This window comes from Caloenas nicobarica, chromosome Z, assembly GCF_036013445.1.
Source record: "Caloenas nicobarica isolate bCalNic1 chromosome Z, bCalNic1.hap1, whole genome shotgun sequence".
Lineage (NCBI taxonomy): Eukaryota > Metazoa > Chordata > Aves > Columbiformes > Columbidae > Caloenas > Caloenas nicobarica.
In genome coordinates, this window is record NC_088284.1 from 22,052,500 (window position 1) to 22,080,127 (window position 27,628).

Genomic DNA, 27,628 nt, shown 5'->3' on the forward strand with positions numbered 1-27,628 from the left:
TTCTATTTAATTAGAGCACAGTTAAGTGCCTAGTGAAAAGCTGTCATAGCAGTGACTCACGTAATGAACAAATAGTTTCTAAAGCAGGGCTGTTTACAAGAGTAAATTCAGCATCTAACATCTTCAGAATCCTCATTTGGACTACTGGAGGAATAAAGTCCCAAGAGTTTTTTTTCCCTCCCCTTGCCGATATAAAAGAACACACAATTTTTTGTGGTTTTGAAGGAGCCTAAAACTCTTGTAGCTTTCACTTTGCCACCAAAACCCAAATCACAAGCTAGGTCTTTAGAAAGGCATTCCTATTTTGCCGTAATCCAGATTTAAGGCATCATGTGTTGGACATAGTCACAATACAGAAGTAACTCATAAATAGCTTGCTGTTTAGCAGTTAAGAATTAAGTATCTGGATGCAAGCTTAAAATAATCACCTAGTACAAGGATATTCCAAATAACAATGAATAAGTAAAAAAATTAATTTTTTCTGTTCTTCTGTTTTTTGTGGCAGGGAGAGGAGAGTATGTGGAATAGGGCAAGCAAATTTTTTTCCCCACTCAATCCTGAATTTGGGATAATTTCATTTAGAGGAACTTAAATCTGATATGGTCTCAGTCCCGCTTGAAATGTCCAGTTGCAATGAACTCATTTGTTGAGCAAGAATGCAAGACAGACATTTGTAATGGTGCATCAAACCTGCGTCAGCTGATGCTATATACATCACTACTGTTCATAGTTCTTTAAGACAGAGACTGAATCAGAATACACAGCTATTAAAACTAAGCTAGCAGATCAGCAAGTAAAAGGTCCTGCTAACCAGCTCTTGGTGATCATCCTGAGAACTATTTCAAAACCTCAGCATAGTAGGACTGTTAATTTAGCTTGACCAGCAAATAGTCATTTAGACGCTTAACTCAAATGCTGGTAAACATACTCTTTCACTTATGCACCAAGACAGTCAATTGTTTTTTCTAGTTCTAATGGTAACTTTGACTACTAAATTACATGTTGCCATGCAGCCAAAAAAGGAAAAAAAGTGTCTGTGTTGTGTGTCCCCCTCCCCCACCCAGTGATTCTCCATGAAGCACCATAAGACCTATATTTCAGGCTGGATACCAACTCCCTTTCAATAAGTTGTTTTCAATCTTTTAACCATACCGATCAAGTTGTATTGAAAGTAATCAAGCAAGCATCTACTCTATTCAGTGATAGAGCAGGCTGACAGTTACAGGTCTGTCTCCAGTACTAAAGTTTAGTCTAAATCAGTAACTTTCTAATGGGCTTAATCTTTTTAGCCATCTGCATTAAAAGGAATTGTAAAATTTATTCTGAACAAGCTAAGTGTTCTGATTTGGTTTTCCCAGGATCAGTTTAGACATCCTACAAAGCTGGAATAGAAAAGCTGAATTAATGACACTTCTCAGTGCAATGCAAGTACCCAGCTTCAATGGTCCTGCAAAAGGAAGCATGAAAGCATCTTTAACAGCAGCAAACTTGAGCTGAGCAGCTAACAGGATGGGCTTCTAGTAACAGTTCACTAAGTCAGCTGCAGAATTTATTTTTCACTGTAGGATAGCATTTATTGAACAGGCCTGATGCAAGAAGGTAGAAGATGACAAGACCTTGCTATCAGACAGCTATAGTAAGAACCTGGGAGGAACAACTCTTAGCAGGCTCCAAACTCTAGTGCCAACTAGACTACAAGATTGATTTATGGAGGACAGAATCAACAATCACACCAATGTTTGTTTGGTATGAAGAGCTGCTTGTCTTTAATGTCATTAGGTAACTTTACTTGAGATACTACAGTTTTATATAACAGTGTAACATCCATAAGTTTCTACATTTCCAGTTTGAGACAAATACTTAAATTCATAGCTTTTTTGCATTACAGAAAGTGCAAGAGAGGTTTATACACAAGACTAACTGCATGACTGGCTGAATTGGGTACTAAGGCTGTATTCAAGCTGACTTTCTTAGCTCTTCAGTTCAGTAATGGCTTAGGCATTTGATTTAACAATACTATTTCAAGTTTATACTTAGCATTAACAGAAAAACCTCTGACACATCAGCCATCACCACTGGCCAGGAATGTAGCTGTTACAGTCAGTTATAACCAACTGATTTAGAGATCTGTTAGTAAGGAGGTTGTTTAGAAAAGGCACGGTTTTGAAGAGATGGAGAACAACCTCACATTAATGGCACAGAAGTGGTACACCTGTTCACAAGGAATCTAGGCATGGAGTGAAACCATGATTTTTTTTTTTTCTCTAACATACTGAAAACATGCCACGCTACACCATGTGACAACTCAAACTGAGCAACATCGGGGATATTCACCAAGATATATGCAAGAAGCCCATCTGCTTGTTCCATTTGTCTGCCAAGCCCCCTTAATAAAAAGAGTAATCCTAGTAGATTTCCCTCTCCGAAAAAAGCCATATTAGCACCAAGACAACAGTTAGTGTCCATGACTACCTCAATGTTCTGCAAGAAGTGTTTCAGCTTATCTGACCCTACAGTGTAGACCTTTAGTACTCAGAACCCCAGCAGTTCTGTTTACAGACCCCACAGTTAGTCCCTTTATTACACATATGGCAGAGTGATACTTTTACCGTTAGCTAAATAGACAATACTGGAATATGTTTTTCCCTAGCATATAGTTTACAGCTTTCTGGCTCAGAGACCAAGTCATATATCAAGTCACCAATTAGAAGTGAGTAGCTTCCACTTAACTTTACAACTGACTGCTGTTGTTATAACAGGCAACTGACCTAGTTGTTTAAAGTGTAGTTTCAGCTACTAATTCTATCCCCTTTTACGAAAGTAACACTTTATCCCCAGGTACATTCAGTTCCTATATTTTAGGACAGTAAGTGCCACAGAAATGAGAAATTGTGGTGACCACATTTACAAGACAAATGACTTAGTATTGCTAAGCTCTTCTGTGAAATATTGCAAATAACTGAAGTAAAAGTTAACATCCACCAATTTGAATTTGGGTCTTCAGCATGAGTCCAAATCTCCATTTGCTTTGCCCTGAATTATTATCTTCACAGCATGTTCTTTGAGGGTTCATGTTTCAATCCACCTGGACATATTTTAGATTTCAGACATCATGGAACAGCAGCAAGAGTGGCAGACAGCAAAAGTGAAACAAGTAGAAAAAATCATGTTGAGAAGAGGTCCAGTTATTCCATTTGTTCTTTTCTGGTTATGCCTAGTGTGATGAAAAGGACTTAGCATTAGGATGGCTATAAATTATAGTTTTATTGCTTAAACTAGCTTAGAGCCATTGAAAATAAAACTAAAGCAATAAATAGCAACCCTTGTCTTCTGTTAAAAACTAGACAGTATTTCAGGACAAGATCTAGAGGTGTGGCAGAAGAACAGATTTGCTAGTTTGACAGTACTTGTTCTTTAGTCAATAGTATGAGAGTTTGAGCTATATTAGTTTCCAGTAACAAAAGCTCTCATAACAACCCTTATTCTGCTGTTACTTCAATTCACCCAGAGTACAAACCCACAATTATTTAGGGGATTAAACTTCAGAAAGCTGTATGGGGCACTGTGTGCTAGCACTTTCCTAAAGAGATATCTGAAGGAATGTAGTCAGGCCCTCTGCATTTTGCAGCACATATTTACTCATTAATTTTCCTCACGGAAAGGAATTCTATATCTATTATATCATCGAGACTTAAGTCTGTGGAAGAATTAAATCTTTATTTTTAAGAAAGCCAGAATGCAGCTATGTACAAGTCTGAGTAGAGATACTCCATAGCAGACATGTTCTAGGGACTGTGTGCCATACCTCAGAGGAGCAGAATTGAGCTAGTGTATTTTTTAGCCAGCCCTTTACCAAAGGTTTTCTGAATCAATTTCAGAGAATGAAGTAGGTTGTCTTATTAGTGGAAAACTTACCTGATCTATGCAAATGGGTTACCGAAAGGATCACCAAAAGGACCAGAAGGTGGTTTCTGAAATTCGTTCTAAGGAAAGAGAGATCATAGGCTGTTAGTAGATTTCCAGGTTTCACCAGGTTTACTCTGCATGACTGTATCAGCTAGCTCCTGTTCCAAACACTTTCTGGAAAGAACACTGCAGAGACCCTGCTAAATACACGTTAACTGTACTGCTTCAACAAGAGAAAAGAGCTCGAAAGCAGTGTTAGCAGTTACCCCAGTCTGAGGCAAGGTGTCTTTCAGAAAAACCATGTGCACTTACTAGACACTCATTTGGAGCTGAGCCAGTGTAGTCGTGATGAGGTCTGTTTTAGCCAAGTGCTAGATGTCTTAAGTCAGCTTTTTGGGATTGATTCAGCGTTTCCACCAAGGGCTTCAAGTGCAGGGTCCCAAATAGAGTGATGTGGTTAAGCCATTTCCTCCCCCAGGGGGTCCTGAACATGGGAGCCTCCCATTTGTTCAGCAAGAGAGCTGCACAGTCCACACCGCCCAGTCTGCTCCACAGACATGTAAGTATAATTGAGGTGGAAGGCTTCTGCAGCTACACTATTTTACAGTCTTTTGTAGAAGCACCCACTACTGAAGAACATTCTGCTAGGGTGACTTCTGCAGCCTGAAGAACTGTTTATGGACCCAAGCCAAACAGAATCATACTTTGTTAGCTTTCTTGCAACAAATACTTTCTGTTAGACTAAATATTGGCCTCAGACATGCAAGAAGTTTTGTTCCACAGCCTCTAAAGCTGGGATAAAGCCAGTGCTCAAACACAGGCAATCCTGTTGTAAAGGAGAAAGAACGGTTGGTGGGTTTTGTTTGTTTTGCTTCTTTACTACTTACAGATGAGGCACTGAAGGGGTCTGTTTTAGCTTGACTTTCAAACAGGCCATCAGCTGGCAGCACACTTTGTCGGGGAACAGGCTTTGGTGGTTCTAAGGAAAAAGAGACATACTGCTATACTCACATAACAGCGTCAACAAGGACCCAGCTCTGCCTGTATAGCCACAACACCACTCATCTAATTAGATGCACAAAAATGTCCCACATGGAAGTCACTTTGAGTGCCTTCACAATTTTATCTCCTGCTTGTCCCTCATAACACTTAAAATACACGGGACTTCTAACATTCTAACATTTACCTCATTCTAGTTTAGTTTGGGCACTAGGTGTCAGTGTTTGGCCACTAACACTGACCAATTCTGTAACGTATTTAGGCGAGATAGACCTTTAACCCTCTGTTTCAGTAACCATTAAATATTTTTTTCCATTGTATCAGAAAATACAAGTGATCAGCCATCCCAATCCCTGACCAGCTATCCAAGCAGAAGAGCAAAAATTATTTTACCAGTCATTTTGGCAGCCAGATTGCTAGTTTCCCTGTCATCACGATCTGTACTATTTTGAGGAATTCCTATGTTATTACTCAGATAATTACTGAAAGCTCCAGAAGCACCTGAAAGGCTTTGCTGCTCTCCTCTTCTTGCTGGTACTGCAGGTGGCTTTGTCAGCTGGAAGTCTTTGAACATTTCCTTGACATCCTTCATCTCTTTATCACCAAGAGGGTCAAGAGCAATAAAAGCATCACTCTCTTTCTTGGATAGTTCCTTCTGAGGTGTAGTTCTCGGTGGTGGCTGAGGTGGGCTAGTTGTTGACATGGAGGGAAGTACAGATGGTGTCTGAGCAGGTAGTGTTGAAGGTGGGAACACACTACTCTGGAAGAGATTTACAGCACTGGATGGCTGTGCCCATGAACTAGATGGAACTTGTGCTCCCTGTGCCCAGAGGCCAGAGGACTGAGGAGCTGTTGGACCAAAAGATGTGGGCTGGCTCCAGGTCGGCACTGCTTGAGTACCAAAGGTAAGTGGTTGAGTAAATCCTGTAGGCTGAGCAGGCATCAGAGACCCAGGAAAGACTGATGCAGCCTGAGTGAAGGCAGGTGTCTGTGTATTCCACGATGATGAAGTTACTGGCAAGCCACCTAGGGGGAGATTATTGTTACACAGCACTTCAGTCACCTGAAAACCTAAGCAGGAGCGTATAAATTCCACAGAGGGTACCAGCAAAACACTTTTCATGTGCTGTTTGCAAGTGATAGGATGAGAGGAAATGGCCTCAGGTTGCACCAGGGAACATTCGAATTGGTTATTAGGAAACATTTCTTCATGGAAAGGGCTGTGAAGCACTAGAACAGGCTGTCCAGGGAGGTGGTGGAGTCACCATTCCTGGAGGTGTTTAAAACACAAATAGATGAGGCTCTTAGGGACATGGTTTAGTGCTAGATTTAGGTTATGGTTGGACTTGATCTTAAGGGACTCTTTCAACCAAATGATCCTATGATTTACATTTAAAAATCAAGTCATTTGGTTAAGGAGGTGAGAAAGGATTTAACTTTTTTCTTTTTTTTTTTTTTCCTTCATTTCAGTGCTGGGAGAAGAGAATTTAGGTTGATATAACAGGAGGAGGAACATATTTGGCCTTAGTACAGAAGCAAAAGATGCATTTGCTATGTAATCACCCCTGTGTAAATTATCATTAATACTCTGCATCAGTGTTACCCTTGCTTCCCAAGTTGCGCTTGGCTCTCTTGAACCCTGTGTATCTGAAGCAGCACTCTGCTGTCAATGTTTAAGCAAAAAGCCCTGTTCCAGTTAAGGATGCAGAGTTCAGGCTTCTGTTCTAATAGTTTAGGGCAGACAGCACATAGATTAAAAGGTATGGCATTACACATGAAGTAAAGGAAAAATATAACCCCATGTTTTGGTGGTAGCAGATAGCTTAAACTGGAGCAAAACCTTAATTTTGTGAACTAACCTAGACCAGCCAATGGAGATGCTGTGGTAGAACTTGTTTTGAAGAGGTCCAGTGAACTAGTTAGCACAGGTCCTGTTTGTGCCACTGAGGTCAAACTAAGGTTCTCTGTAATTGGCACAAAGAAGTTTGTGCTAAATAAGTCATTTGATGAAGTCTAGAAAGAAAAAAAAAACACACACAACAAAACAAGCTTTGTGAGAGGGCATGGCAGAACACATGCTAGCATGACTGAGATTCACTAGTCCAGAGCTATAAGCTTTTCAGTTAGACCACAGCAGGGAGCTTTGATGTATCCTTTAGAGACCAAATATGAGAATTTCAACTTCACCATCTTGTTCTTGCCTGCTGAGATGCATGGCATTAAGTAGGTATAATATATAGTAGTCACAAGCCAACAGCAGAAGAGTAAGACTTAAAATGATTAAATTATTTACTATCACAATGAGCTTCCCACTGCCCCCTAACCATCTAAACATTGCTGCTCAGTCTGCAGTGACAACTGCAGTTGTGGCAAGGTCAGAAACAGAGTTTTGCATCATTTGAGTGCAAGACAAATGCAGGTGACCTAGAGCCACCCTGTGTTTAATCAGGCAAGTCACTGAGATTGCTCTCAGTAGGCAAGTATTGAGGCACTACATAGGTTTCTGTAAGCTAGTATTAGTACCTCATTGTTATGAAACCACAGGCTGATGAGCATACAGCTATCATAACAGGTTCTGGCATTATATCAAGTATCAATATACATAGCAGCATACTTACCAGACCTTTACAGAAGTATGGCAGCATTAAGGAAGAAAGTATATAATTTAGTGACCATAGCTACTATGAAGCATTCATGAATATTAGAATGTACTGTGGCTGCAGAGACATTAAAGTAAGCATGATAGGTAGAAGCAGATGTGTTATGAAGCTGTTTAGTCAGTCACACAGCATGAAGAAAGAAAAGCTTCCTTCACCCAGATTCTTTAAATAGAAGCACGCATATCACCGTTAATTACTTGAACATTGTTCACCTTGACAGGCCTCCTTCCTCTTCCTGGCTTGGTACTTTGTGGTGGTGGGCTAATTGTTATAGACTCATGTGACATGAGCTGGATATTGCTTTCAGAATCCAGCTTTACTCCATTCTGCAGAGGTACTCCTTTGGATGGACCTTCCACGAACAGGTTTGATGTGACTTTAAGAAAGCCATTCTGTTCTCTCTCTGGTACCCCATTTGGAGTTCTTGTTGCAGGCGACTTACTCTCAGGTGGCCACTGGCTTGTTAGTGCTTCTCGTTTGCCAGTTCTGTTAGAAATCTGGTCAAACTGTTTGCCAAAATAGTCAATATTACCATTTGAAGCACCACTACCAGCCGATGTCAAGGTAGTCAGACTTTCCTTCTTCTGATCAGCAGATTTTAGAGAATCAAATGAAGGTGGTGCAGATTGGTCTGGTTGTGTGAAAGGATCATCACTGAAAGGGTCTGGATTAGGTGTGGGAAAGAAGCTGAGATTGGTAGAGAAAGAAGTCTCAGGCAAGAAGGGTGGCTGTGGCTTTGGTTGTGGAAGAGAGGTTGTGATGCCATTCAAGAAGAGATCCTCTTTTGTAAAAGTCTGTTTGGTCTCAATTTCAGAATTTAGATCCACTAACAGAATCTCTTTAGCTTCCTATTTGTTCAGAAAGAAAAATAGTTAGTTTTATGCAGGACTTGCTACATAGTACACAAGCTCAAGTAAAACAGCTGCAAGAGGAGAAATCCTAGTATCTAATACATTATACTAGTAAGTACCCAACGTCACAGTGAAGCTGCAGTAAATCTTAATCTTACAAGCCATTAGAGCAAGCACTGCTGGCTGTGGTCAAATCACAGCAAATCATGCAATGTTAAAAGCACCTATTTTAAAGATCCCATAGTTAAATACCTAATGCTTGTTCTGCAGCCTAGAGACTATAGAGTCATTAAGCTCTAATTACACCTAGACATTCACTTGAGTCAAGAACCCTTATTTAAGTTCTAGTTCTTAGTTTTGACAAGTTGTGAAATCACACTGCCTTAGTGTGACTTCAAGTTGTAGTCTCAGAGCAAGATTAGAGATCTGTTTGCTGGTGGACAGTGTTAACATGTCATCTCTCCACCGAGCAGGTAGTAGAAGAGTCAGATTTGGTCTCTTGCTGGATTGATAGCCCCAACTGTATCATGGCTGATGGTGGCTTACTGTGCCAGAATAAACCAGTAGGATTTTTGGGGTCATACTGAGCTATGACAAGGTTTATGCACGCTTGTGTGGAGATAGGCCACACCTTGAGCTAGGGCTACTCATCCAGAATGGCCAGGAGTCCACTCTGAGGGACTTAAGGATTCATTTGTTCATTAAAAGAGCTTCAACTTTAAACATCTTTAGCATGGTTTCTGTAACAGTTCTCGTAGCAGGAGAAACAGGTACTTCTAGTACACATTCCTAAGACATCTCACTATAGAGGTGGGCCCATGTGAATCTCAGAGTTCAAAGACAAGTGCAAGGTCTTGCACCTGGGTCAGGGTGAGTTTAGAGGAATGCCACAGAAATGATCACAGGGCTGGAGCACCTTCCCTACGAGGCCAGGCTGGGACAGCTGGGGCTCAGCATAAAGAGAAGGCTCTCAGGAGACCTTATAGCAGCCTTCCAGTACCTAAAGAGGGCCTACAGGAAAGGAGGGGAGAGACTGTATCAGGAAGTGTAGTCATAGGACAAAGTGTAATGATTTTAAACTGAAAAAGGGTAGATTAAGATTGTGATATTAGGAAGAAATTATTTACTGTGAGGGTGTTGAGACACTGGAAGAAGTTACCCAGAGAAGTTGCAGCTCCCACTTCCCTGGAACTGTTCAAGACCAGGTTGGGTGGGCTTTGAGCAACCTGGTCTAGTGGAAGGTGTTCCTGTCCATGGCAGGGGGGTTACAACTAAATGATCTTTGAGGTCCCTTCCAACCCAAATCCATTGCATGATTCTATGACTAACAATACAGGATTATCTCTGTCATGCAGTCTCAAGTGAACTCTGCTGGATAAGAATGACATTAACTACCCCAGTTAGGAAGCAGATACTATTATAGCCCTAAGACACTAGCACATTGTCACTAGACAGACATCTCAGTGAAACCAGGACTAATGAAGTAGAAACACATTATTACTAGGACTAAGTTTGCTCTCAAAGCAAGAACTAAGACAGCTAAGCTAGATTCTACTTACTGTAGGACTGCTCATATCAGGAGGTGTTGACATATCCCCAAACAAGTCCATCTGGTCAGCTCCCTTGAAGCCAGAAATATGGAAAGAATTGTTATCTGTTAGAGTTCTTGTGACACTAAGAATCAAACATTATGCAGACCTACTGTAAACACATCCATGAATACTGCATTTCCCACCCAAAATGGAGACAGCCAGTTATGAAGTCCTTCATAGCATTAGCATAAAGTTCTAAAATTTAACCTACCAGTTTCATTTTGTCAGCTTGATCAGCAGGTAGTGCTTCACTACCATTCTGTAATAGATACATAACAGTGTCAGCAATAACCGAAATATCAAAACTTGCCTTAAGCAAGGGACTTGCAGGCTTCAAAAGAGTAAGTGATAGAAAGAGGAAGTGTGAGGAAAATCCCTACTGAGTATTAGTGCTATAGGCCCCTTTTACTCTCACTTCCATGTAAATGAATATCTGACACTGCCTCCATAATTCTGAGAGTGTAGAGAAGGTCAAAGCTAGTTGTGTTGCAGCAGCATACCTAACCAAGTGAGGCCAAGTTGGAGTGACTTACCTCAACCTTAGTTGCTTCTTCACTCTAAAGAAGAAAAGAAGGCTTTTAGTACCTAGACATCATGTAGAATATCAACAGTCTCTCAGCTGGGAGAGCTTACCAGATCTAGGAGGCAATCAAACCGCTGGTACAACTACCAGCCAATAGCTTCAAGTGATCCTGGATTTAGACAGATCTGAATGTCAAGTCTTACAAGAGCCCAAAAGCCAAGTCAAAGCTGAAGTAAATTATTCAGCATAGAAATAAAGCTTATTTTCTATAATTTTACTCACCTTTTTCTTGTCTTCTTCCTTCTTCTTCATGTTATATATTAGTTGGAAGAGGTCCTTCAGATCAACAACTAGAGGCTCAGCCTGAAAGAGAACAGATTTTAGGCCATGTACTACTTCACAGCTTGCTTCAGAAGTAGTCCAGGAAGCAGCCAGCCAGACTTTACTAAATGGTGCAACAGCAGGTTGAGAAAACAGGAAAAGCAAGAGTTTAAAGGACTGCCTAGTCTCCACACAGGAGAGCTTAAGCAGAATCCAAGGGTAATGCGGAGCAACTAGCTTAGAACTGTTGCTAACTCCAGAGGGAAATTGGCTGTATTTGTGCTAAGTCTAAGTTTTTGCTAAAAACCTTGTAGCACAAGAATTCATAAGTGCATGGCAAGTCCTAATCATATTTCCTCAAAAGTGCAAAGTTTATCCAAGCTCTCTGGTAGTCTCATGAAATGAGACTATTTTGCATCTGTTTTTACCAACTCCAACACTGAACATGGAAAAAGCTTCTGTAGCTATTACTACCTTTATTTTAAACAGGATGTAAATAGTTAACCTTACCTTATGCTTGCCTTGGTGATTATCATCACCTCAAATGTGTAAAGCAGATACCAAATTTAAGTAGTATCTGCATCAGGATGAAAATCTAGCATGACTTCAAAAGGCATTGCATTCCCTGCACCCCCATTAACAAGAGTGTTCTGAATCATTACTGAGATGGTGGCAGGTTCTTCAGCCACATAGATTTGAAACTTTGGCTTGAGGAACATAGCAACTGTGTCAGAGGCACATAGCAGCCTTGTAAGTGTCTAGAATAGGACAAGTGTGTCTCCCTGTTTAGCCACTACCTTTGGCTTGAGCAGAAAAATGTGTTGAACAAATGTCACCGTTTATATCTGAACATCACCATCTCATAATCAAAGGGTTTAGAAACACAGCTGCAGGAGAGGCCATTTCAAGAGTTGTCAGTGCAACTGCAGCAGTCTAGAGCTGCAGAAGTCCTTATTTCTCAGCTAGATAAGTTTGTGTTAAAAACAACTAGCAGCAAGTCAAGAGCTGTCTACAGCTTGGCTAAGCTTATAGGCTGGCAAGCAGCACCTCATGGTGAAAAGCTCTGAGATAGACTCCACTCCAGAACACACACAGGTGGCTTTTGTACTTAATCTACAATTCCAGAAAAGCCAATATAGCACAGGACTCTGATAAACTAATAAAACAGGCTTAAGAGAGGGTGTTACAACTGCCTAACATGTACTAACATGCTCCAACAAGGAGCCCCGAGTCCCACCAGTAGTGGGCATGAAACTGCCAACAGGTTCTCCAGGAGGGCAGGAACAGATGTGTATGAAGAATTTACTAGCTGTGAAGTCTTGACTCATCAAGTCATTATAGAGGCTATTACAAAGTCATTTATAACGACAAGCTAGTAAGTGATACATATCTAAATTAAGTTCAGGTCACTTAAAAAGCTGCATAATACTCAGCAGTAATTCCAAGTAGCTTGTTTCCAATGCAGCTTGTATACAGATTGTCTTCAGAGAGACAAACTCCGCATACAGGTTTTCCCCTTGCAGAAATCCAATCACAGAAGGATTAGAATTTCTCCCAGAAGTAAGTCTAGGAGGACCAGACCACCATTGACTAGCCCCAGAAACACTATTTCAATTCAGTAAGTCTGTTTTCACTGCTGCACAAGACAAAGTATCATGAGAACTAGGCTAGTGGAGTTCTAACATAATTTCTGTTATTTCTGAGCGAAGCCCTGGCCATTGGATTGAAGAATTAGCATTCTCACTGACAGTAACAGGCCTCTGTACAGGAAAGCCTGTGATTATGCTTCCATTTGCCTCGGTAGTGACTTCCATAGTACACAAACATGTTAAGCAAGGTTAATAACAGTAAGCAATGCTACTTGAATGTTTTTATTCTGGACTACAGAGAAGGTGAACAAGCTAAAAGCCATTTGTGATACAGTCAACTTCTATTGCCCTCCTCTAGGAGAACAGCCTATCCATCTGTGCTGGTATTCCCTTATACCTCATAGCGCTACCAACATAACACCACATCCTTATCACGTGTTAAGCGTTTACACAATAGCATTACTCATAGCAAGTGGAAAAAGGTGTTTGTTCCATACCTGTTGTGCTGTTTTTATGGCAAAAAATTGATGCTGGCCTTCTCCTCCACAAATATAGCCAAATGCACGATTGTCTGTTACATCCCGAGCAATAAAGGAGATTTTGTTTACTGGATGCTCATGCTCTATGACCTAGAATTGGGAAAAAAAATAACTACAGTTTTAAATTGCTGGAGACTTAATAGCTGCTTTCTCTGTAGTTAAAGTATTTGAAACTGTGAAACTGGCTTCAGTTCAAGACTCAGACTTATCAGCCTTTGACTTGTTGCAATAGGATATATCTATATTTCTTGCAGAGGGCTTCAGTAGTACAACCCATTTCACAAGGCAATTTTTATATGTGGAAAGGGGTCATAATGCAGTTAAGATATCCAGTTCAGATTGGTCTAACTTTCAAGCTCCTCACTTGCTTTGAGAATCATATTACGAGAATAGGTCATATCTTACCCCAGTTTTCTCATCTATTATCTTGATACCAGAGAGGGAGATGTTCACCCAGATCTTCTGTTTGTGTTGACCCTGGGCACGGGCTGCCACTGCCATTCCCTGAATAAGATATGTATCAAAGTATTGATGAGACAGCTGCTAGATTGAACTTTAACTTTTTTTCTTACATTCCTCATGAACCCATGGCTGTGACTGTACTAATACTAATCTAATTATTCCTATGCATCTGCACAGTTAGAGCAGCATTCCTCTTGCAACATAAGCCTGACTAGGTTTGAAGTGCTACCTCTGAACTAGATTGTCTTTCCTCTGTAAATATTTTCAAGCTTTAAAACTTCTTATCTGAGTTCACAAAACTGCTGCAGTAGCAGGATCTTTATGATCTTTCCTGGCCTGATTGAAGCTATGTGAGCATTCTGCACTCCAGAAGTAATCATCTTTGTTGATGTAGGGCCTCATTTATTCTTTGGCTTATCTAGATCTCTTGGTGTTACTATTGCCACAGGATGCAAATGCGTGCTTTGAGTGCAGTGTTATATTGCGCAGAGTTCCGCCTTCCACATCCAAAACCCAAGCTCACTAATTTGTGATCAAATTTATACTATTAGCATCCATACTGGATGCCTACAAGAGACCCAAAGGAGTGCTCCCAAGCTATTAGAGAAACCCCGTACTTTGAGGAAGGGGTTACAGCTTTAGACGCAACATCCATGTAGGATGGTGCTATTATTACTATACTACCAGTAAGCTGTATTTGAAATTGTGACAAAATGATCATTTGATCTGCTTTCTGAGGGCTATCTGGAAGTTGCTCCTTACATGTCAGCTCAAGATCTTACCTTCAGCTTCATCATTGAATCTTGACTCATTTTGTCTCCTCTTGCTTCTGGAACATCATCAATGCCAATCAGTTTAGCTTTGTATCTTACACCGTCACCTTTGAATCTGGCCAAGAGAGATTCATCTGTCTTTTCTGGCCCTGGAAACAGAGAAGAGGTTTTTTTCTTTTAAGAGAGAAATGTCTATTTTGTGGCTATGAGATATTTTTAAAAATATAAGTACATACTAAAAGTGTCCCTTGAGTATAGCTAACAACTCCTACTCCTTCCAGTGCTGTGTGCACTGCAAGGTAGTTACTCCTTTAAGGTCACACTGCTTTTGCAGAATCTAGCTTCATTTCAAAAAGTGGAGCCCAGTGCTTAATATTTGGGGACTTCAGAACAATAATCTGCCACATAAACTGAAATGCGTATAGGCAACAGCCAAGTATATATAAATGCTAAGGAAAAACATCAAACAGAACCAGTACTTCCCATGGCCATACTGAAATGCTTACTGAGCATCCTGACGTTAGCCTCTAGTTCTGGTGTACTCACATCTCTGCTTGGTGTGCAAGAATCTCCTAGTTCTTGTGCCAGAACGTTCTACCAGCACCATCATTTCTACAGCAAGTCCTGGTGACCCCGTCCATATAATCACTTGAGAATTTAGCTATATTTGCTATTTCTGCTATTCTCACTACTTCTCAGAACTGCTTAGTTTTCTTCTCTGCATGCTCAACATACTCCAAGTATGTATTTCAGTGTGAGGTAATTACATTGCACGACCTAATCTATATATAAAATAAAAATCTATCGTCTGATACACAGTAATTCTCATGAAATGAGTTTTCTGGCCTCTCTGGAACAGAATCTGTACCTGTGTCCAGCTTGTCACTCACCCTCTGGAGGGAGGGGAGGAAGTGGGTGGACCATCCTGGGTCTGGTCATCTCCTTAGAAAGCTTTCATTTCTGCGAGCTTTTGGTGACTTGTTAAATGACTCATTTGCTGAGCCTGACAAGTGTAACTGAGAGCTTTAGAACTTAAAGCTAAAAAAGCCCTTTCAAGCTAAAAGCCTAACTTCTGCTTAGATTTGTTTTACCAGCCTATTTACTCACTCTTCCAGTCAGCTTGAAACCTCAGAGTTATTTCAACTATGCTGTGAAAGCAATTTTATCATTAGGCAAGTGCAAAATATTAAGTATATTGCCTAGAGGAGTTGTTCAAGAAGCAAGCATTTCTTACCTTTCTTTTTTTCCTTTTTGGAAGGTTGTGCTTTTGGTGGAGCCTGTTGCTCAGGCTGGCTGTTGATGGTGGTAGTTTCAGCTTCAGTAGACATGATGAGATGGTGGTCAGCTATGCTTGCTGTAGTTTTTAAAAATCCAAATAATAATCAGTAGGCAGACATAATATTTTACCTTGAAGAAGAAATGTTCTTACTAGACCTGTTAGTCCATTTTTGTTCTGCTGGACACTGAAGCCCACTATTGCCTGAAAGTGTATTAGTTATCATATAGGACATCTGATTCACTCCATCTCTGTAGCAGGATCCTAGCAAACTAGGATCTGTTCCAAATACCCATGAAGATGACACCAGACCACCCAAAATAAGCCACCAGATCTTATTCATGTTTCTACAGTTAGTGGAAGTCTGAGGTTATACCACCCAGCAGGTAAAAACAAATAAATTCCTTAGGCTGCAAACAGACTGTTACAGGAAAAACAAACACACGCACAACACATATATATAAAACCCCAAACACAAACAAAACCCAAACCTCACACCTTTTTCTTAATAACCAAGTAAGCTTAGATTTCTCAAAAAATCTGCGAGTTAACAGAAACTAAGGACTAGTGCAACTTAACTCTTAACTCTATACATTCGGACCTCTATACATGCAACCCTTTTGCCTTTGAGGTACAAAATACATTAAAAACACTAATCTGCAGTCACCATGTTTTGTTCCTACATAGATGAAGCATTGATTTACACTTGCCATACAGAGGGATTCCTGTTGTCTTTATTGAGATCTGAATATGACTTATACAAAGCCAGAAAGAACTAGACAGTCACATCTGCTGCAGAAACTGTTCTATGAATCTTCTATCTGGGGCATTGCAGTTGCTTCAGTTAGTCCCTTGAATTTTACAGTGACAAGTGAAGATAAGAGTTTTAGATGATTAAATAGCTGTGCTACCCTCTACTAGTAATTTCCCCTCTATCCAGGTGAGCAGCCACAAACCAAGCCATCCCTTTTATCCAACACACCATTTGAGACATTCTATATACCCAGATACTAGAGCTGAAGCATTGCATATCCTCTAGCATTAGAAGCTTATGATTCTCAGTCTATTCCTCAATTGCCTTAGATAGTGTTAGTGCTTTATCTATTACTTGGAAGTTATTTTCAGGGTTTTGTTCTCACTCCGGCCTTCCCCTCTTCCCTCAATTCATTACTAAGTCAATAGTTACAGACTGACTCATCCAGCTTGCTACTAACAGAGGAATGGATGCCAATGCTTAACTGATTCTTAACCTAGGAAGAACATAAATTCCTAGGTCTTTAAGAGAGAATTTCACCCTGAAGGCCTACATTTCCATTTAGGCAGGAGCAAGGCCTCTAGGGAACTAGCTGCTAATACAAAGATCTAGTTGCATACCAGATGGTTTGTGAATTGCATTTAGCATTGCTCAAGTAAATCTGAGATAAAGTGCTCATATAGGAAAGATTTCTAACAGCTATACCTGTTCTTCTCTGTAAAGAACTTATCAGGCCACAGCTAGGGAACATTTGATGGAGGGAACAAAAGTGGTGTTGTGAAAATTTCAAGTGGTTCTGAGGAGAAGTAAATGTTAGAGGAAGAGTTGATATAGCAAGCCATTGTTATTTAGGAAATGTTATCAGTGGAAGAGTGGCTTTTGTGCTCATTCTGACAAAGGATCAAGAAGGAAACTGTTACAGCCAACCAGGATTTTGCAGGATACTTGCACCAGTGCTAAAACAGTGTGTCCATTGAAGAAAAAAAAACCACACACAAATTACACACATGAAACAGGTAAAATGAAGCCAACTGAATTCCACTTTAAAACTAGACTAGTTTGCCTGATAGTATAGTTTTGGGTGGAGATCGTCTTTAGACTTAAGCATAATTAGCCTCTCCCTAGATTTATCAAGCCCTTTAGAAACAGACGGGAAAGAACGACAGAGTTAAGGTTGAACCATCAGTTAACCCCCTGCCCCTATCTGGAGTGTTACTGTTAGAGAACAGAACAAAAAGGCCTGGAGAAGAACAGAGCTAAGATACATTATCCAGGAGCTGAGTCATAGCTCTAGGACACTGCCCAGCTCCAGGCTGGAAAGAAGAAATGGCAACCTCAAGGAGCCGAGTCCTGCCTGTCAGTGATTCTAATTCCCCAATTTATTTGGTAGAGCTACACCCAGCTCTGGTGAAATACAACCACACTAAGTATCTCACTCTGAAGTAAAGTTAAGAGGCAATAACAAGAAAATTGCACAAAAAAAGACCTCACGTTGGCAACTCATAAAATGGTAGAAATCCATATGGGCAGTTGACATCTTTAAACTCTAGTCATCCCTCCATTATTGCCATCTGTTTCCATCCTGTGGAAGCCAGTCTCAAGTAAATTCTACGCTTTAGACCCAAGTCAAAGCAGTGCACACCTAGGCTTGCTTTAGCGTGATGGCAACTGCTGGTGTGCTCTACAATCAAGCAATGAAGTTAGAAGTCTTCTGTTTGTAGTTCTTGCTTTTGCTGGGAGGCTTCCTTTTACAGTGCTCAGTCCCTTAGTATTTCCTTACTCATACTGCAGAAGTAAGGCAACAAAAGACTGGAACCATTCTATTACACTTGAATTCTGAGTTTATATGAAAAGAGTGAGCCAGCAGTATGGCAGGGTTAGAGATACATGTGCTTTTATTCAAGGACAGTCATGCCTTCAGTTATACTGGTATAGTGAAGAACAAGATCATACCCACAGCAACATTGTCGGCAGATTAAGTGATGCCTTTTGAATCTTCTCCATGTAGGTAAAGATCATTGCTATCACCAGAGCTTAATTATTCACTAAGCAATTATATGGCCTATTTTAACTACTATGCTAAATGTAGTATTTCAAAAGCCTTAGACTGCAGATTTATGGATGTTGCTACCCTGGGAAAATTTCCCCAAACTCTTGCCTGTATCAGTAGATACACACCACATTTTGCTCACCTACTTTTCAATTTACTCCAGAAAGGGCATGTTAAGAGACCACTGATAGTATCTTCCTTCTTTCCTACAGAGACTGTCCTGTGAAGAGCAAGCACTGATCACTCCTTAGGGAACAGCCATTTCAGGCCCTCACCACATAGGCTTTGAAGTATGAGCTGTTACCTACTGTTTCAAGTCAGGCAACTCTCCATTCAACATTGTGCTTCATTTCCACACATCTACCCTGGGACTTGGGGCATACTGTGCTCTTGGGGTCTCCTCTGAACTCCCTATGAGGAGAGCTGCTGATAGTGACAAGTCATCTTTGAAACACCTGTTTCTTAGCAAGACTTGAAGCACATAACAATTTTGTTAAACATTCAGTTTCCCTTAAAAGATGTTTTCACAGTTATACCTTATTTGAACAAGAGGTGGCAACATGGTAGCTACCTTTAATGATTATATTTTTGTCCTGTGTACAGGGGATTGAGAATCTTCATTATGGCTGTAGCCTGTCATGGGATTTAAAGACCAGACAATAGGCTTTCGTCCCTCAGACAAAGAAAATTGCCTTAGTGTTGATGAAAGTTTGTCTGAGAAGCAGCTAGGGACACAAAGTCAGAGGTGAGGCAAGCCAGGTAAGCTAAATAGCTACTTGGCAGTCTAATACTTCATCTTTTTCACAGCCTGTGCTCCTTCTTTGTCCCTTGATATTGCAAGTACATGATTCAGCCTAAAGAGTTATTGCATGTAAATATTAACCTCAAATTAGAATGTAGGAGGCCAAGAGAGGACAAGAGAAGCTTTTACTGCCAAGTGCAATATAGCCTGTTAGGACAAAATAGTAACTGGAAGCACAGCAATAGTGCAAGTGCTGAACATGCTTCCAAAGCAGGTTGTTCCATCCCCCATGGAAGGGTAAGTCAGGTTCTTCTGGTTAGAAGGTTGTATCAGGACCTGCACAAAGTATTCTTAGAAATATCTTGACTCATCAAGTTCTCCACAAAAGAGCCATTTTCAGAAGGCTGGTAAACAGGCTGTCTACTTAAGGGAATTCAAGACTTCAGTTTTGCAGTCCAAGGAAGTAGACTAAAGGCTAAACAGCAATACATAAAAATCACTAGTGAGAGTCAAAGTTGTAAAGCCAGACACATTCACTAATAATGGACTATCTTGACTAGCAGCATTCTACACACATTAGAATAGTGCAGTTGTGTGAGCTGCTATATGACTGATGTGCCTTTGCATCAAACAAATCCCTATGTGCATAACTATTAGATTTTCTGCCTCATTCCTGATGCAATTGTAGTGCCCCAAGTAGCCTTGAGAAGCACTAGGCATGTATTAATAAATCAGAAACATGAATGTGCTATTCAGACTTTCACCTTCCTAACAGGGTCTTTCAAGCTCAGGAGTCAAATAGAATATCATTTAAAGTGTCTTGTTTTGTTTCTAGAACACCCATTGCTCTAGCATCTGACAGCGTCTAAGAGTTCAAGTTGAACAGACCTTCTGTAACATGACAAGGTAATTATGATTTAGGTGGAAAATTGCAGCTGCTTGTTCTGATGCAAGCACTACCATTCATTCTTTTCCTCTATTAAAACAATTGATTTAGTCTGTTAGGAGCTAACATAGCCAGTGAGTAACATACATGAAAGATACCAGCCTTACTCAGGTAGATTACACCTGATACATATTGTTCACACACATAACATGTACCTGCTTGTAGACAAGCAGTGGCAGAAAGTTCACAGACAGCTTGGGAACTGTTCCTCTCCAGTTTATGCTGTGTCTGGAATACAAGTGCAGCATAACTTGCCAGGAAGATGACTGAATAGGGGCTCTTATACCACTAAATCGAACCCAAGCCCCTGTGGTTGGTCTTGTAAGAGAGAACTGAAAAGGATGTTGATCTGCCTTGCCTGACAATTGAAGTTATCCATCACTCTCTCATCCAGTGAAGTCCAAATCAGAGATGCCCCCACCAGTCATCTTGTGATTCCTTAACAGCAAGGAAACCAAAACCAGTGTTTTCAGCCCAAGTTCAAAAAGTCTGTATAACTGTCCTGTTTAGGCCACAGGTAGTTAGAAACATGATTTGTTGTTAAGAGATCATTTGCTTGGTATCATGGCCTTAGTTAACCCAGGCACTTGGTCTGTTGGCCAGAATATTTTCAGATTAACAGGATTTTACTTTAGGGAACTTCTTTCACACAAGTAGCTTTAAGTCCTGTTTGATGTTCTGTCCTCTCACCTAAGAGATGGTTCAATATTTTGCTGAGTTAAGGCAGCCCTGTGCTAAGGGCTCTGCCAACAGGAACACTATTTTGGAATAAGCTACAACTCTACTTACATATTGGAGGATACAGCACAGAATCCAGCTGTCTTGATCACACACAACCAGTAATGAGAAACAGGAAAGGATGACATTAATCTGCTCAGTGGGATAGAAGTGTGGTAATGGACACTTCAGGGAGTACCTCCTTCATGCTGCTCCCTTCCCTCAGTAGCAACTGCAAAGTAGATAAAGATCTTAGCACTCTAATTAGTCATGTCAGCTACAGATGTTGGCATGTATCATTGCTGGTACAGGATCATGTCTATGAATCTACCCAAATGTCTTACCATTTCAATTTGCCAACTGTTAGTTTATCAGTTGAACAGAACAGTCCGTTCTCATCATAACAGTGCATCAGTCTCCTCCGAGTTGTTTGATTTATAGCAAGAACATAGAATTTCAAACTAAGTTCCCAAAAGCATTTTCTGCACACTTTAATCACTGCCAAGTGATCACTAAGTTAGCAGCTGGAACTGAGCAAGTCAGTCAGTTCAAGTGGTGCAACTGGACCAGTCCTTTTTGCCATTATACTATGCTTTTGAGCACAGGATTTCTGAGGAAGTAATTAGTTACTTCTCAACCCAGCAACCAAAGTAGCTCTATTTTGGATTTTTCATCCACTTGTCATGAGAATAAATACAGCTGTTGCAGGAATATTAGAACAGAGGTGTTAGGAAAAGTTATGACCAGTTTAAACAACCTGTACCTGACTAACAACTTGGAAAGACATAAACTAGCAGCTACTGCCCTCTGCTTACTTTAAAGGGCAAAAATCTAATGCTTTTCATGGCCTACTGCTATCTGGTTCCCTGAAGACTTCATCTCAGGTTGAAGGGAACTAGCTCTGTCATAGTCTGTTTGATACAGCTATTCTTCAGCCAGGAACTTCAGTGTCCAAACACCTGACTAGTCCATCTCAAATTATTGTTTCAGGAATAATGCATCATCTTGCAAGAAGTCTTGGCAGTAACCTTTCCAACCTCTGCTCAGCATTTAGAATTCCAACCTATTAGTTAATTTCTTAGGTTAAGAAACCTCTCCACTCTCAGTACCAGCAATACCAGCATCTGAATGCCAGATTCTTCTTTTAAGAACAGACTGGCAGATACTCCAGTATGCTTTTTCTTAATAGAGAGCTGTTGGTAACACAGGCTTATTGTTAGATTATATACTTAGGTTATCCACGAGAAGTTTCTTCAAGTCCGTCTTCCAATAAAAATAGCATGCTTTGCAGCTTGCTAAGAAGCCATTTCTCTATCCTACTCTCTCCAGTTTGCAGTGCTGAAGCCTCAAATCAGAGGCTCCTGAGCCAGAGGCCAGTTGTCTGTTCTAGCTATTGCTCAGGAAAGCATCACCTGCCTACTCACAGGATGAGGAATCTCAGGTTATGTGCCGGCAGTCCATACCACTCAGTCTTCTGTCAGTACTACTTGTTGAGACTCACTGGACATACCAAACAACCTGGAAGCAAAACAGTTGTTAATCAAGGCAGCTAGTGTTTACTCAGATGCAAGCCAGTTTGCAGTAGAAAACAGCTCAGACACAATTTCCAACTGTACTCCTAACTCCCTCCTGACTAGAAGGACTTTCTGATCCTACTAGCTAGTATAGCAAAAGGCTGTTGCCAATAACCATACTTTTTACCCTCTTCTCAGAGCAGAAACTTGACACATATTGAAGCTGTTATCATAGGTTGTTTCAGCTGCATGCTGTTAACTGTCCAGTGCTGGCAGAGTTATCCGTCTTCACAGTCTGGGTGTGTGCAAGCTGTACTAAGAGAGATTGCATATGTTCTGAATAGCCTGTGCTGAACTGTAAGTGTTCTCTACTTAAGTATTCATTTCAACAGTATTTGAAGAACCCTCCACCTAAACCCCAGCTACTGTGCCTCTCTTTACATAACCTATTGTAGCAGTCATTGTCACAAGAGTCAATCCATACTGTCTCTTGTAGCAGATGCAAGTTGCATTCATGGTGTGTTATTAGAAGACCGATGACAATTCTGTTCGCACCTCGAGGGCAGGTTCTTCTACAGCAGTTTCAATCCTCAGTTAGGTATCATGAAGTATGCTGCTTAACACAAGGGCTACTCTTGCCTTCAAGATTAGTCATTACCAACGGCCTCAATTCTCCCTTATATGCACAGCAAGAAAGGCAATGAATAACTAAACAAGACACAAATCTAAAGAGGTGGTACAGAAAGATCTACACCTGAGGTAAAAATGATTATCAGGATTTTCAGAGCTCCACTGCAGCTCCTTCAGTAGCTGTCCTACTAAACAGCTAGTCATGTTTCACAAATTACTGTTCTGCAGTAAGTTTCCCTATTGGTAACTGCAGTCACACATTTGTTATGTACCTTAGAGGAAGTTCTCGTTATTGCCACTAATTCCAGACTCTAACGTAACCTTGACCAGGCTCTCTCTTATTTTCCATCCTATGGTGGCCTTGATATCATATTATGGAGGTGCCCCTATCCACCAGAAACATGCAAGGACAAGTGTCAGCCTTCCATCCTGCTCTAGAGTTTACCTTCCATCAGCCAGCCTAGCAGCTGTTTGCAGATAGATCTGCTATTCAAGCTACTAGAAAACTAGTTCTTACTCATATAGTGGCCTTTGTGCCCCCCCTTTAAGCACAAATAACCCTGTTCCGAGAAAGCACAGAAGATGTCTGTAAGGTACAAAACACAGCTTGCAATATTAACACTATATCCTTCATATTCCCAACTTGTCTTGCTCCTTCCTGGGAAGAAAGTCACATCCATAGGTGTTTTAGCTATAGGGCAGGTGTATGAGAATTCTCCTAGGAGGAGACTTGCTGTTGTGTGATATATCAACATTAAGAGTTGAGTACACTTTGCTGGAGGAGCTAGTTCCTAGTTGACATTGTCATGAAGCCTCCTGACTGTTAAGGTAAAGGTCTATTATCCTGTCTCTCAGACCTGCTTGTTCTGTTCAAAAGATAATCCTCATCAAGTATTTCACCCCTCATCTTATTGCTTAAGGATGTAACTTTAACTGACAGAGCAGCAGGAAATTCAGCTCCAAGGCCAATAGTCTATCCTTAACTGGCCCCGTAGCATCTGAGCTTTGAGATTTAAGGTATGTACCAGTTATGAAGCTTTAAAAAGGTCCAAACAACAGACAGATAGTTGGGAGTAAACATCTGCAGGGCTGAGACACTTCATACTAAAGCACTTCATTGCACAGGCAAAGCACATGCCTTCAGAAGAGGGAAAACTGAAATGGTCTCTGCCCACATCAACCAGGGCTGACAAGAGTTAGATGGCAGAAGATCCTTTGTTCAGCACTCAGCTACCCAGCTTGTATTAACAAGCTAATACTGTTGAAACTGGTACCTCTTGTTTATTGACTAGACCTGCGACTACATTTCAGCCAGCTTCTTTATAACCCTGAGATCCTTGAACCCAGATACAGCCTCAAAATCAGGTTTCTAAAGTCAGTTTGTTTTGTCAGTTGTGGTACTTAGACACCTGATTCTATCTGATCCTTGTAGCACAAGCTTATTAAGACCTCTTAACATTCCCACTCCCCAGGAGGTATAGTCTTGATTCTACTAATAATCCCTTAGTCTACATGAAAGATCTAGTGGGGTTTTTTGGTTGTGTTTTGTTTTGTGTGGTTGGTTGTTTTTTTTTTGCCTCCCCCAAATCCTTGCAGATTACAAGTTGCCTTCATACTATATATATCTTCATCATTTATTTTGACAGAATCTAGCCAGCAAGCAGGATTTGCATTATCATTACTGTTTCTAGAACAAGTTGGCTTTCTCTGGATGTGGAATTTTTTGCTTCATTGTCCAAGCAAATTCATACTTCTGTAGTGCTCACATATTGCTAGCCTTGCTAAATAAAATCCACAAGCATTGCCAAAACACTGGGTTAACCCAGCAGGTCACAGAAAAGTCCTAGCAGTATAAAGTTCACCAGGAGAAAAAAAAGCATCAACATGAGAGAAAAATCTGTAGGTTCAGCAACAATGCCCAGCGACTACAGCACATTATGCACTTTGATTTACTTCATATCTCAAGCTACAGTTTTTATCCTAAATATCCTGTGCAGACAACAGTCCTTGACTCCCCCTTCCTTGACACTAAGTGCGTATATTTGCTTTCCCACAGAGACAAGTATCCAGGAGCTCTTTTTGCCACCCTTCGTATATATTATACTCACCTGTTTAGACTGTCTTTCTGTATCTGCTTGTTACTTAAAGGCCTAAAGCAAGAAGTATATTCATATCAGGTTCTGTAGACCAGTAGCTGCTAATAGGGTTAGGCAGGCACTTTGACCTCTCAATGAGAAAGTAGGTGGTGTACTGCGGATGTATAAAGGTACTTAGAAATGCAGCAGAAGGCACATGTTAGACTGGATAACCATCTCTACCTTGACAAAAGGAAACTGTTGCCAGATTTTTGGCATTTGGCCCACTGATAGTGGTGAGCACAACCTCTGGTGCTCAGCCAATAGCTTTGTTTGAAGTAAGACCACAAGAGCTGAGAAGTATCCTAAGTCACAGGGCTATCAGAAAGGTGCTCATCATTCCCCCAGTCTCCTGTCTACAGCGACAAGTACACAAGACCCTGTTAGAATCCCCTCAGCAGAACCACCTCTTCATCTAAGATTTGGAGAACCTGGCATACACTCCACTTTACCCTGAGCCTTCCTATACTCCAAGTCATGATATATGCTAGTTAAGTGCCTGTTCTAATGGTTCACCTGAAATTCATTTAGCACTCACATCCTCCTTACCATTTCTAACACTCAGTTCTCCTCCTCCAAATGCAAACTCTGGAGAGTTACTATTAATAGAAGTTTCTGCTTTAGACTTTACCACATCCTCAGACCATTCAGAAAATTTTAGAAACCTGATTATGACTAAAGAACCATTGCATTGGATGCAACTGCAGTGATTTTTTTTTTTTGAAACAGAGATCTTGGATAACTCCCTCAAACAATCCCCTTCTCAGCAGAAAAGATTTTCTTTGGATTCCAATTCACCTCTCCAGTTAGCCACCTACAGCCTCACTGACCTCCTGGAAGGTCCTAATGGAAGCTGATCTGAAGAGCTGCTAGTATTATAACTGCCTAACAGGTCAGACACAAGAACATACTTTCAGTTTATTAGTGCCTGGTAGGTCTTCACAGCCAGCAAGAATACACAGCTTCATAATTACTTTTCCTTAATTGAATCTGCATCTCTATTCTGCCTGTCTACACAGGAGTTCCCATCCCTAAGCATACTCATGCCTATTCCTTAGCATACAAAAGGCAAATATAAACATACACATTCTCAGATTTGGCCCATTTTGCACAGCCTTGTTTATGGAAGTTACAGAAAATCTCTGAGGCATAAATATAGCATTTTAAGGCACATTGCGTCCATTAACAGAAGATTAAAACAGTTCCTCACACCTCCAACCCCCTTAAAAAATAGCCAAGAATCAAGTTAATCCTGCCTTACTAGTGGGTTTGTATGCTTCCCCAGTAAAGTGCTCAAGTAACCAGCCTCAGCTTATTTGTGGGGTAGCTCTGCTACAGAGAAGTCCAGCTGCATTTACCTTACTGCTCAGAGCACAGGCACTGCCCCAACATAAGTGTCATCATGATCATCAGACTTTTAAGTCTCATCAGCTGAGAAGTCAGTTTCTCTGACAAGGTAGAAGACTCATTCCAGTTAATTCTGGACATCTTTGACCATACCTATTTACCATGGACACAAGTAGCAACCTGAGATTTGCCAGCAGGCAGGGGGGTGACCAGCAAGGATGCTCCATCCAAAGACAAAACAAGAACCCACCCATGCTTCACAGCATCCTAACGCTTTCCTCCTCTCCGCTACTACTATAGATCAGTAGTATCAGTCACTGAAGGGAAATTTAGTGTTTACATACTTTTTTTTCCTTTCCTTAATTTCCTCCCCTCCACACGCAAAAATGAAAATGTGCATTTACTTTGCGTCCAAGCTTCCCCAGGGTGCCGGCCCTGCCAGAGCCCCGAGCAGGCGGCTTCCACCCCGCCTCAGCCGGGACACGCTCCCCGCCGCCCGGCTCGGGCAGCCCCGACCTGGCCCCCCCGCCTCCGCGGCGCGGCTGAGACCCCCCGCTGTGGGGCCGGGGCCGCTCCCGGCCAGCGCCGCGACCCCGCCGGCAAAGCGCGGCCCCACCGGCGGCTTTTGCCCGCGGGAGATGCGAGCAGCCGAGTCAGGCTGAGCCCCGGCCCGGCCGCGGCTGGAGCACCTCCACCCCGCGGCGCCCCATCTTTGTCAGCCCCCACCACAGACACCCACTGTCACGTCCTCGGGAGAAAAGTTCCCCCACCCCCGCCGCTCCCCTTTGCCTTCCGCCCGGTGACAGCCCCTTCTCCCCCCCCGGAGGCTTTGCAAGAGCCGAGCCCGGCTCGCAAAGCTACTTACAGGCTAGATCCGTGCCGCTCTGTGCATGATCCGGTGACTGCGGCCGGTAGCCTGGCTGGGACCGGGGGCCCGGTTAAATATGCAGTTGTACTCTCGCCTTCAGATTAGTTAGCCACTCACAGCGAGAGATACGGTTTTAATCAGATGCTGGCAGCTGAGGACTACCCAGGAATGTGCTATGATGTTTTTGCTGCTTGGTCTTGGCTACTCCCCCTCAACGTGTCGGTGCTCACGAGGTTAACCCCTTGCGAGCCGCCGCTCCGGCCCCTGCTGCGGGGGTGGGGGAGCTGAGGTCCGGGACAGACCCCTGCCAGGAGGCGGTCGGAGCCCCCCGGAGGACAGGCCGGGAGGGGAGTGGGGTGGGAGACAGGGGGACCCTGCGGGGACACAGAAACGTGTGGCGTGGCACACACAGTTTGCGGGGCACAGGTATTTAT

General features: G+C 41.7%; 1 protein-coding gene across 2 annotated transcripts; it reads right to left on the minus strand.

The window, feature by feature from the left end:
• Nucleotides 1–1,293: 1,293 nt before the first annotated feature.
• Nucleotides 1,294–27,363, minus strand: DAB2 (DAB adaptor protein 2). Of its 2 annotated transcripts, none has more exons than XM_065657313.1 (15): nt 27,192–27,363; nt 15,450–15,569; nt 14,225–14,364; nt 13,386–13,484; nt 12,939–13,070; nt 10,814–10,894; nt 10,542–10,565; nt 10,220–10,267; nt 9,976–10,038; nt 7,763–8,413; nt 6,765–6,918; nt 5,407–5,931; nt 4,794–4,885; nt 3,916–3,983; nt 1,294–3,214 (listed from the first exon to the last, which is right to left on the minus strand). In XM_065657313.1, exons 2-14 carry the CDS (start codon nt 15,541–15,543, stop codon nt 3,921–3,923), a joined length of 2,166 nt encoding a protein of 721 aa, XP_065513385.1. In that variant the 5' UTR covers nt 15,544–15,569; nt 27,192–27,363; the 3' UTR covers nt 1,294–3,214; nt 3,916–3,920. The 2 variants fall into 2 exon arrangements, with proteins under 2 accessions (XP_065513385.1, XP_065513386.1); XM_065657314.1 differs by having other exon boundaries at nt 1,295–3,214; nt 7,778–8,413.
• Nucleotides 27,364–27,628: the final 265 nt, after the last annotated feature.